At 32.3% G+C, this 12,814-nt stretch overlaps 1 protein-coding gene across 2 annotated transcripts in view; it reads left to right on the top strand.

Annotated features, from left to right (window-relative positions):
* Positions 1-12,814, top strand: part of LOC143058727 (BDNF/NT-3 growth factors receptor-like) — a 168,812-nt gene that overhangs the window by 143,210 nt on the left and 12,788 nt on the right. For both annotated transcript variants that reach the window (XM_076232175.1, XM_076232177.1), the window contains 3 exons: positions 4,713-4,846; positions 6,736-7,090; positions 9,091-9,252. In XM_076232175.1, the coding sequence (XP_076088290.1) occupies positions 4,713-4,846; positions 6,736-7,090; positions 9,091-9,252 (651 nt within the window). The remainder of the gene's footprint in view (positions 1-4,712; positions 4,847-6,735; positions 7,091-9,090; positions 9,253-12,814) is intronic.

Genomic DNA, 12,814 nt, shown 5'->3' with positions numbered 1-12,814 from the left:
TAAAGAGAGGCGAAACATACTAAAGGGAAATTTAAAACTTAAAAGTCGAAAATAAAATGACAACGCCCTAGTAATAAAAGAAAAAGTAAATTAACAGTTAACAAACAATGTATATAAAAAAATACTAAGCAACACGATCTCAACAATTATAAGTTTGCTATTTCAAGCTAGTCTCATTCATCTCCTAATTGAAGATAGTGAGATGGCCGACCATAAGACCTAATAATTGTAACTTGCAAGCAGTATCGCGACATAACATGTTATTATCAATCCATTATCTGTCTGTAAGCAATATCTGAGGTTATTTTACACTTTTGGCATTCTAATACCGTACGTTAATCGATGGTAGTGGAAATCATATTATATTACCTCCGATAGATTTATAGAGATATGATTGGTTAAAGGACTACACGTGGTGATTTTAATATATGAGGTTATTTTACACCTTTGACATTCGAATACCGTACGTTAATCGATGGTAGTGGAAATCATAATACAGTGTACGTGCTATAGATTTATTAAATATACGAGGAGCAACATTTGGCGGTTTGATAATAATTATATACCATGAGTGACCATGACCAAAAAAGGCATATATATATACTTAAATTTATTATACAGAAGTGAAATATCCTGGCTGATCCTGCAATTTGATTGGTTAACTTAACAGGGTATATACACATTATTATAAAGCTGACTAGTGTTCGTCAGCTTTATACTAACAAATACAAATAAAAAAATACGACTTCAACATAAAATTGAGAATGGAAATGGGGAATGTGTCAAAGAGAAAACAACCCGACCATAGAAAAACAACAACAGAAGGTCACCAACAGGTCTTCAATGTAGCGAGAAATTCTCACACCCGGAGGCGTCCTTCAGCTGGCCCCTAAACAAATATATATACTAGTTCAGTGATAATGAACGCCATACTAATTTCCAAATTGTACACAAGAAACTAAAATTAAAATAATAAAAGACTAACAAAGGCCAGAGGCTCCTGACTTGGGACAGGCGCAAAAATGCGGCGGGGTTAAACGACTATATAATATAATATATGTTCTGTTATATTATGATATAATAATGTACCATAAACATGCAGCGTCATAATGTCCACAAATTCTACTCATATAACTTTTATAAATGACCTTAGAAATGCCATCTGCAGACCTCGGACGCCATATTGTTAAATTTCATGTAAAGAGGTTGTGTAGTGAAATATAAATCATAGAACTTTTTACTTTTGACCTTTTTCCGTCAATTGCATGCAGATCCCAGACGCCATTTTCTCTAATTTTCTGTATAGAAGTGACGTCCTTATATTTTACTCATAGAACTTTTATTTTTTGACCTTTGTTTTGCCAGGTGCATGCAGATCTCGGACGCCATTTTCTTTAATTTCCTGTAAAGAAGTGGTATTTGTCAGTCAAATTATGTGAGCAATCTACAACTTGTTGATTATTGGTCAAAACACCGTAAACGCACGCGACAATGTTCAGATAATTAGTATTTCATAGAGTTTCATACTGTTTTGTCATTTTAGTGATTTTGATATTGTTGTAAAGCAAGATTGTATTGCTGAGAAAAATAACAAATTTAAACAAATATTATTTTAGAGGTTTATTTTGAGGAAATTGCAAATTGTTTAGTGAATTTTAAAATACGGCAGTTTTTGCAATATAAAATATCACAAAAACGAAATTCTGACAAACACACATTGTCAATCTTATTTCATCAATCGATTTTAGGTAATTGCTCTTATTATAATTATTACATTTTTACAAGTCATGTTGTCATTAAGCATTTTCGCCTTAATATATTTTTTGTAAAGAGGCAAATCAGAAAATATGTAATATGCAGAACCATATCCACACTACGATAAACAAGGATTTCAGAGGCGGATCAAGCCATTTGAAAGAAGGGGGGTTCCCAACCCAGAGTAAAGGGGGAGGGGGTTCCAACTATATGCTCCCATTCAAATGCATTGATTATTTTTTTTGTTAAATTAATCTTTTTACGTTATCATGAAACAATAGGAAGTTATGAAAAGTCTGCAACCCCCCCCCCCCAAAAAAAAAAACAAAAAACAAAAAAAAAAACAAAACAAAACAAAACAAACAAACAACAAAAAAACAAACAGACAAACAAACAAACAAACAATGGTGGTAAGAGAGTAAACGAAATCCAAAGATCATCATAACATTGTACTGTCCTGTCTTATATAACATGGATTAATCTTAATGGAAATTAAGGAATTGAATAATTAAGCATGTATAAGTTCATAAACTTAAACCAAAAATATGATCGTATGTTTGAGAAAAGAAAATTGTATTCTTGAGGATGAACGACGTTTGTAGAATAGGTAAAATGAGTTAAAAAAAATGCATGATAAAGAGGTCAAAAGATGGAGAGATATTAGGGTTCTAAAATGTAAAGAATAGAAAATACTGAACAGAATAGATAATGTATTGAAGAAAGATGAACTTAAAACATAGAAATAAAAATAAAGGATCCCCATCCAGACGTGGTCGACCTTCTTTTGTTTTTAATTATAAAATACAGGAAGATGGAAAAGCACATGGTAAAAAAACAATAATGGATAACAGTAAACGAAACCAAAAAGCCATCATCATTAGATTGTACTTCTCCTATTTTAGATAACATGGATTTATCTTACTACATATAGATTTATAAATATAAACATCCGTCTTATCACACAGAATTGAATTTCTATTTACGACACAGAGGTTAATAGAGTTTTCCGCTTGAAATACACGTAACAGACATGCATAACTACTGTTGCTTAAAACTTCAATCCATTCCTTTCCCAAACAAGCTGTGATTTAACCGTTTCTTCCTATAAAATTTAGATTAGCTACACGAAAAAACGATGAATCTGTCACGATGTAAAAATTACCATAGGAAATCGTAGTATTTCACTTATAGAACTATATTCAAAAAGTCATTTGCTGCGGAATTTTATTGTTAGCTGCTGTATTCTAACCAGTTACACAATTACTGAATAATATGGATGAACGAATTTGTAATGATACTTAAACAATAATTTCGTAAGGAGTTTTATCGTAATGTTCGTTTCAATAGCTTTCAATCTGTCCGAAATACTTAGGGAAAAACATTATAGCGTTATATGAATATTAATAAAAAATCAATTTATTAAAGCATTAAGAAGACATTTTATAACCATAGCATACATTTCAAACTAAGCAGAATGGCTATTTTACACAGCTCATGTCAAATCTTACTAGTTGAACTTGACGATAAAATTTGACCGGAGTACTGAGATTTTGTAGTCATATTTCAGTAAACAAACAACAATTTGAAATTCCATAGCTGCTGTATTCTAACCAGTTACACAATTACTGAATAATATGGATGAACGAATTTGTAATGATACTTAAACAATAATTTCGTAAGGAGTTTTATCGTAATGTTCGTTTCAACAGCTTCCAATCTGTCCAAAATGATTACAGATGAAGGTTTTTTCTTTGCGTTTTATGAATAATGATAAAAAATCAATTTATTAAAGCATTAAGAAGACATTTTATAACCAAAGCATACATTTCAAACTGAGTAGAATGGCTATTCTCCCCAGCCCATGTCAAACACGTAAGCAATGTTAACGGTACCAGTTGAACTCGACAACAAGTTCTTACAATAAACAAAAGGGTTGAATTTCTATGCAGCTCCTGTCAAACTGGTGAACTGCATGATAAGTATGATCGGAGTCACCTCCATTTTATACAAGTACCGAGGTCACGTGGATGGTCATAATACAGTACACAAACAAAAACCTCGTTACAGTTAACTATAATCGAAAGAACAAACATAAGGCCATAGAACATTATTATTGCACGATCAATTTGATCGGAGTCATCTCCATTTGATTGGATCACGATGTCTCATGAATGGTCATAATTTCAGTACATAAATAAAGGCAACAGTAGTATATCGCTGTTCAAAACTCGTAAATCTATGGACAAAACACAAAATCGGGGTAAAAAACTAAAACTGAGGGAAACGCATTAAATATAAGAGGAGAACCAACACATTCATTACGGTAAACCTCAATCGACAGAACAAACTTCAGACCATAGAACATTGTTACTGCAAGATAAATTTGATCGGAGTAACCGCCATTTGATAGTTGTCACATGGTCTGTTGTATGGTCAGGGGTCAAATTTAAGCGTTTTGGTATACTGGCTAGCTGGACCAGTGGACTGAAAATCTACTAGTCCGATTCAAAATGTACTGGTCCAGCAAAAATGACATGCATTTGACAAACAATAATATAAATGACAGATGTTTACTTTTATTTGTATGCTTTGTTTTACATATGCTTTACAAGAAAAATAGATAGTCTTGATCCTGATTTTGATAAAAGCATTGGTAATCTCAATGATTTATTTGATCAAAACCAGGATCAAGCAACACGAATCCCAACAAAAACTTGGGGTAATCCTTACGTAGAAAAGGCATTGCCTTATGTAGAGAATGACGGATTAAACTTGGTTTTATAGCTAGCTAAACCTCTTACTTGTATGACAGTTGCTTATAACCTCATTATATTAAGCAACAAATGTGAGCAAATAACAGCAATACCTGAAAAATAAATATTAATACAATTGATAACGATGTGTAAACAAATACAAGCAATATCTGAGATGTCAATATTTATTATATTTTCTTTCAGGAGATATCAGTGTGCCTGGCAATGGTCTAGAACATGATGTTATACCGCTACACAATATTCCTAAGAATGTTCAGGGACTGGTTCCCGATGCAAATAACGAGACGATATCGACTTCACACGGAAGTAAAAATCAGGTACAAAATAGTATGTGGCGAGTATGTGTCCCCAGCACAGTAGATATGTAGACGGCCGTGAGCTGTTACGTTATAGGAAAGTACATGTACTTCTAGAATTCGGTTAGAGCGTTGACTTGTCATATAGAAGTTCCTGGTTCGAGTACCGAGGTAGACAATGATAACCACGCTCTCTAGTTACGAGTTTACAAATGTTATACAATATCATGCATCCAGAAAAACAAATCCAATTTACTCTAAGTTGATTTACTCTGTATACTTGAAATATTGAGGATTTCCTATTTTAAAGGACAAAACACATTTCTTCTTAATTTATTAACGTGTTATCACGACAAGTTTACTCACACACGATAAACGGGTGCAAAAGACGTACATGTAAATGTACTTCTTAAACTTGGTTTGCGCACTGACTGGTCATATAAAAGTTCCTGGTTCGAGTACTGGGCTAGACAATGATAATAGTGCTCTTTAGATAATAGTTTACAAATGTTATACGAGATCAGGTATACAGAAATAAAAATTCAATTTACTCTTAAGTTGATTTACTCTGTATAGACCACGTGATGTTGATTTACTCTGTATAGAACACGTGATGTTGATTTACTCTGTATAGAACACGTGACATAGATGTACTATTGAGAGTTTTCTATATTAAAGGATCAAAAAGTAAACCTCACAAAAACACTGAACTCCTAGGAAAATTCAAAACGGAAAGTCCCTAATCACATGGCAAACTCAAAAGCTCAAACACGCCAAAGATCATCAAACCTATAGATAACAACTTTTATATTCAAACACACTTCTACGTAATTTATTGACGTGTTATCTGAACAAATTCAATCGAACACGAACAACAGTCCAAAGGATAAAACACACGAACAAAATTCAGAAAGATGAAGCAGACAAACTAAAGTCAGCAAGATAATAATCGTGAAATCTTTGGTTATGAAAATCTACCTAATCCAATAAAGATTATATAAAAAAACCATGTTGGCTTAATTTGAAGATGACTAGATCTTAGATGAAGTTTGAGAAGAAAAAAAAATAATATTAAAAAAAAAAAAACTGATTTTATGCTAAAATTTGAAGAAAATACTGTTAGGTTTTATAAGCTTTTTTTTCAACCAAACCTTTAATTTTTAACATTATCTGAACTTTTTGTCGCTTTGACACATTCCTTATTTCCTTTCTCAATTTTATTATGTTTATTATATAGATAATTGTTTTTGTAAATTATCAATAAAGTGCAGACATGTTTGTAAAATTAAGCAACAGTAGTTATAAGTTATCAAATTTATCAGGATTGTAATTTTTAAATACACCAGACGCGCGTCATAAGACTCACAATTGACGCTCATATCAAAATAGTTATAAAACCAAACAGGTACAAAATGGAACCGAGATTCAAATTTGAGAAATCGATTAGAAAATGACAAATGAATGCAACAAACAAAAACTAACTTAAGGGAATTGCATGAACTTCAAAAGGAGCGTTCCGAGTGTCCCGACATTATAAGCGTATTCTGCTATGAATTATTCATCATACCACATTAAGGATATTATATAGGTTTGAGAAGATGTGGTATGAGTGTCAATGAGACAACTCTCCATCCAAGTCACAATTTATAAAAGTAAACCATTATAGGTCATAGTACTGTCTTCAGCACGGAGGATTAGTTCAACCCGAACTGTTATCATGTATAATTCGTATTTGGTTATAATTTGTGTTCATAAACTTATGGCATGGCTCAAGTGACGGAGACGTAAGACAATCAAATACGGTCATGATACATTTAAAGAAGATTGTCAAAATAGTCATGACACTCAATTATAAAAATCATTGTAATAGATTACTTTGCTTATTATGGCAAATATATTCTATATTGTAGACAAATCCAACGCCACTTTCAACGCCACACATTTCTGACATCGATTCCACAGTATTGTTGCAAATTTTCATCCCGATTACAGTAGCGCTTCTGTTACTGTTTTTGGTCGCAATCTTCATAGTGAAAAGATCAAAGGCATGTAATAGAAAATCGAAACGGAACGACAAGGTTATCCGGAACAGCGAGGATGTCCAGTTGCTGGACAGAATGAACTTTGTTAACAAAAATCCGACATATTTTTTCTCAGAGCGAGGCGAGAAGGATCCTAAGAAAATCCCAATTAACAATATACCGTATGATAAAGTAACATTACAGGATATTGTCGGTGAGGGTGCCTTTGGTCAAGTCTATAGGGGTGAGTAAAAATCAACATTTAACATTTTTCATACGCTTTTTTCTGCTGTTCTTTTTGACACTTTTCCCATGTTCATTCTCAATTTTAACTTTGGATATAATATAGAAACCCCATAATCAAACGCTTGTGAGAATATTACTATTTGAATCAAAATTTAAATAAATCTTTAATATTTTTACATGTTATAGTTATCTTTAATTTGTATCCACACATCGGAGACCTATGTTAGTACTTGTAATACGCGATTTCAAACAAACTGTTGTTCATTCCATCTTTCGGTATAGAAATGAATGCAATACTAGTACAACAAGCAGGTCAACGACAAGATGGAAGGTTGCCTCTACGTCATTGTAAATCTGGTTTTTCATTTTAGTTTCTTGTGTATAATTCGGAGTCCATTATCACTGAACTAGTTTAGATATTTGTTAATAGCCAGTTGAAGGACGCCTCCGGATCCGGGTGCGGGAGTTTCTCGTTCCATTGAAGACCTACATTTATTGGTGACCTTCTGCTGTTGTCTGTTCTATGGTCGGGTTGTTGTCGCTTTGACACATTCCCTATTTTAATTCTCAATTTTATTTGTTACATAATAGAAAAATAATGCCATGCGTCTGACGCACTTTTCTAGATTTACCTTCATCAGGAACGGTCAATGTCAGATATTTAAGAGAACCCAATCCGTTGAAGAGCTATATAACTGTGGAAAGATATTGATCATAATAGGTTTTTAAGATTGCTTTCGATTCTTCAATTGTGAATTTATAACCCAATAATTGTATGACAATGTGCTAAAATACCAACTTCCATCGGTGTCTTATTAATTTTGCATCAAATAAATTATTTACCATTTTTAGCTTCGAGATGGTTAAAGTGTAATAATTTACAGTAAAAAAATGTTTAATTATAATAATTTGCGAAAAGCGGAAACTTAATGGAAATAAGACAACTTTTGTTACGTATGGAGGTCAAATAAGATTAGAACAGAACTAATGAGGTACCATTAAGGATAATTAATAAAAAATAGAGTTAAAATAAAATCAATATTTCTTAGACACGAGGATCTGGTTGGGGTTCTTCATTTCTTTATTTCTATATTACTTTTTATACCAATTGTTTGTATTTTTCATCTAGGTTCACCGTTATTCTTCATATTTGAACACCCCATGTTTCTGTATTATTCATTATAAATTTGGCCTTTTTCCTCCATTCGTTATATTATTTGCCCTTTTTCTCTCTAACTTTTCACACGTTATACTCTATTTTGTAAACACCATCTAGACCATCAGACATGGTTAAATTTAATGACAATAAACGAATCACAAATTAGAACTGCACCTTATCGAGTTGGTACATCTAACAACATTATTGCTGTTTGTCGTGATGTCATTAACACATCACTTGTAAAAATGAATTTAGTGTTGATGTGGTATGATTGCTAATAAACAATTAACCAAATGAAGTAGAGTTAAGCCAATATAGGTTTCTGTGCGTCCTTCCTTTAATGGACAATACCAATACCGTATAGTTAGCTATATAAAAGAGTATTCACCTTACACTTACAAATATGGTATGATAAAACAAATTCCTGATATTCATTTAGCATCAAAAGGTAAATTTTCTCACCTGTAAACAGGCGATACATACAGAAGAAATACTTAATTTTCCTAGAGCATATAAATGCTCGCCGATTGATAGGACCCACGATAATACAATTTCAGGAACTTCATTGTCCCGTGAAAACGTAACATTTTCCCTTTCTTTTGATCCCCCAAACGCATGAACATTGGTTTCAATAGTTGTTTATTCACTATCATTTAGTATCGTGCGACGTCTGAGGATCTGTTCACTAATAATGTACAAACTCAGATTGATTGTATAAGTCATGATATTTAACTGTTCTTGAGACGATTTGTGTTTGTAAGATTGCATGTGAAATGAGATAAGTGATTATGTGCGTAAATCAATCAGTCCATTAATGAATCTAAAATTTCTAATTACAGGTCAAAACTTTGCAGAAAATGATGCAGGGGAGTATGTCGCCATTAAAATTTTAAAAGATGGCGTGTCAAACGAAGTAAAGGAAGATTTTGAGCGGGAAGTTGATATTATGAGTGCCTTTGATCATGAAAATATATTGAAACTGATAGGAATTATACAAAGAGGTTTGTTTAAAACAAATACATGCTTTTTATTCACAACGTTTATCTATCAAATTTAGTTTTCCAAAGAAATTCGCTCAAGATAGTGCTAGGAGAGTCTTACACTTTCAGTAAGATAAGAGTGTTTTTCTCTGTGTTCATTATAACATTAAGATGAAGTACAGTAATAAAAGCGCGGCTACTTCTTAATGTATTTCTGCTGTGCATGTACTAATTTTGTGTGATGGATTGATACCTAATATTCCTTGCTTTTTCTTTTCTATTTCCTATCTAAAACATAAGTATTTTACTGTTTATTTTTTACAAATTGGTTAATGAATTCACCCTGATATTGGTATTCATTTTCCTTTTTCTCCATGCATATCGACAAGTTTTATTGTTATTTTTGTTTCAAACAGAGTCTAACCATTTCACATTCTTTTGTTTTTCTATTTTCTCTTACAATGCTGAAATGGAATGACATTATAACCTGTTACATGTGTTCATTTTTCGTGAAGTATCATTTGCTTTCCTTTGAATCGTATTTCAATTTTCCATTAACTGTGTTGTAGATACCCATGTGTATCAAGTTAGATTGAGCATGTAACACATTTAAAATGGTAGCAACATGCTTTTGAAATAGCGTGTTCAGTTAATGTTATCTTGAGTTTCCTACGCCAATCAAAACTGTCACCACAAAATAGCAAAATAGTATTAAAATAGTCATCAAAGGTACCAAAAGACTCATCAGTGACGCTCATATTAAAATATTTATAAAGCCAAACAAGTAAAAAGTTGAAGAGCATTGAGGGTCCAAAATTCCAAAACGTTGCGCCAAATACGGCTAAGGTAACCTTTGCCTGGGATAAAAAAATCCTTAGTTTTTCGAAAAATTCATAGTTTTGTAAACAGGAAATTTATAAAAATTACCACATTATTGATATTCATGTCAACACCGAAATGTTGACTACTGAGCTGGAGATACCCTAAGAATTCAGCAAGGCATTAAGGACATGCAACTGCAGCAAAATAAATTTATCCTTAACTTTATAATAAACAAAGTTTTTGCGTTTATCAATGTTTTTCTACGAGACAAGTAAATATCTAGGGGTCATAGGTTAAGAAATGAAAGATTGGCTCCAAAAACAACATCTCTCTATAAATTGCATACAAAAGACAAGAAAATTGGATTGTCAAGAAATATATTTATCACCCAACAACCGCGACAAGTAATAAGCAAGAAATTGACATCTCAATACAAATAACAAAGAGATAAACAACTAGTTAATTATCTTCGGAACAAATCAGTAATATCACTATGCATATTTACAGGAATGATTTAATCTCATATCATTTTACTGAACTGTCGAAATTAAGATATGCTTCACTTAACATGCTTGATATTGTCAATTATGAGCGAATTAATTATCACATAATAATCATACGCTGTTAACAAAACATGTTATATGTTTATATTTCAACAGACAGTCGGTATTCCAATGGGTACTAATTGTGCACCCCTGCTGGCTGATTTGTTTTTGTATTCGTATGAAGCAGAATTTATTCAGAAACTTCTAAAAGACAAAAAGAAAAAGCACCTTGCGAAATTCTTTAATTTTACTTTTCGATATATTGATGATGTTTTATCGTTGAACAACCCATACTTCAGCCAATACTTACATCTCATATATCCCAGTGAACTTGAAATTAAGGATACTACTGATACTAGAAGGACTGCTTCATACCTTGATCTTTTCCTCAATATTGACGTAGATGGACGACTTCACACAAAAATCTATGATAAACGGGACGATTTCAACTTCCCAATTATCAATTTCCCATTTCTCAGCAGTAACATACCCTCTGCCCCTTCGTATGGTGTTTACATATCACAATTGATACGTTATTCACGTGCTTGTTCACACTATACGGACTTCATATACAGGAGTGTGCTCCTTACGCAGAAACTGCTCCAACAAAGTTATGAGGAGGACAGATTAAAATTGACACTCCGTAAATTTTATGGACACCATCACGAATTGGTTGATCCATATAATGTCTCTTTAACCAAACTAGCTAAGGACATTTTTACCACATGGTAGATTGTGGTTTGTCATTATGTCGTCTAATCTTTTAATTACCAAACGTGACTTATTCCCGATTGTGACCGTTTTGCTGAATGTGAATTCGCATTACTATAAGACGTGTTTCTGTACTTGTTTATCCCAAATTCATGTATTTAGTTTACATGTTTAATGTTATATTTGTAATTCTCATCAGATTTTGTCAAATGTGTTGACGTCTTCTTATTATATATTTAGGTATGACGTATAGAAAAATTAACCACCTCCTCTTTATTAATTATATTAAATTTTGTACGATTATTTACGTTTGAAGTTGGATTCATAACAAACTGGACATATATATATTACAGTTAATTGCTATTAATAAGTATTGCAATATGCATTTTGTTTAAATGAATTATCAGTATTTAGTTCTAAATCAATCCTAATTCTATCTCATTTTTGAATGATAGTTTTTCATATGTGACGTCATGCTGTTTCTAAATTTCATAAATTCAAATGTGGCATAACGTTTCTGCCTTTTCGCCATCGTATGTGACGTCACAATTTTTTTAATTACGTTGACGCTTGGACTGATTCGGATGTGTGTCTATTTTGTGATAAACTTGGGTTTAGTTTTCTGTAATTAGTTAATATTTCAGTTTCATTATGTATATCTCTTTCATATTCATTTGTTAACATTTACTGTTTGCAATAGCATTAAGTATTCTATATAATAAGGATGTTCTTATCCCGTGCATAAAAACAATGCCGTATTTGTCAAAACCTTTTCAACTTTTAATCTTCAGTGCTGTACAACTTGTACCTTTTTCACGTTCGATCTTTTATATCTAGGCGTTATGTATTCAGGTTTAGTTTTCTGTAATTAGTTAATACTTTAGTTTCTTTGTGTATATCTCTTTCATATTCATTTGATAAAATTTACTGTTTGCAATAGCATGAATTGTTCTATATAATAAGAATGTTCTTATCCCGGGCATAAAAACAATGCCGTATTTTGCGAAACCTTTTCAACTTTTGATCTTCAGTGCTGTACAACTTTGTACTTTTTTCACTTTCGATCTTTTATATCTGGGCGTCACTGGTGAGTCTTGTGTGGGCAAGGCGCGTTTTTGGCGTATTGAATTTTAAACCTGATGCTTTTTGTTATCTATTAATCATGTTTTTCTGTGTCTAATATGTTCTCCTATTTATTTGTATTGTAGTCCTGTAATATTATGTTGTCATTTCAATGTTATATTTAACTTTGCCATTAAAGTGCGAGGTTTGGCATGCCTTAAAACCAGGTTCAACCCACCACTTTTATTCCCCTTTAAAAGTGTCCTGTACCAAGTCAGGAAGATGGTCATTGTTATATATTGTTCGTTTCTCTTTGTGTTGCATTTTAACGTTGAGTCGTTTGTGTTTTCTCTTATTTTTGAGATATTGAGATAAGACGTGGCACGGTACTTGTCTATCCCAAATTCATGTATTTGGTTTTCATGTTACATTTGTTATTCTCG

The sequence above is a fragment of the Mytilus galloprovincialis genome, chromosome 14 (genome assembly GCF_965363235.1).
Source record: "Mytilus galloprovincialis chromosome 14, xbMytGall1.hap1.1, whole genome shotgun sequence".
In the NCBI taxonomy this organism is placed as follows: Eukaryota; Metazoa; Mollusca; class Bivalvia; order Mytilida; family Mytilidae; genus Mytilus; species Mytilus galloprovincialis.
The sequence above is the reverse complement of the archived record's forward strand: the minus strand, read 5'-3'. Positions and strand labels throughout refer to the sequence as shown.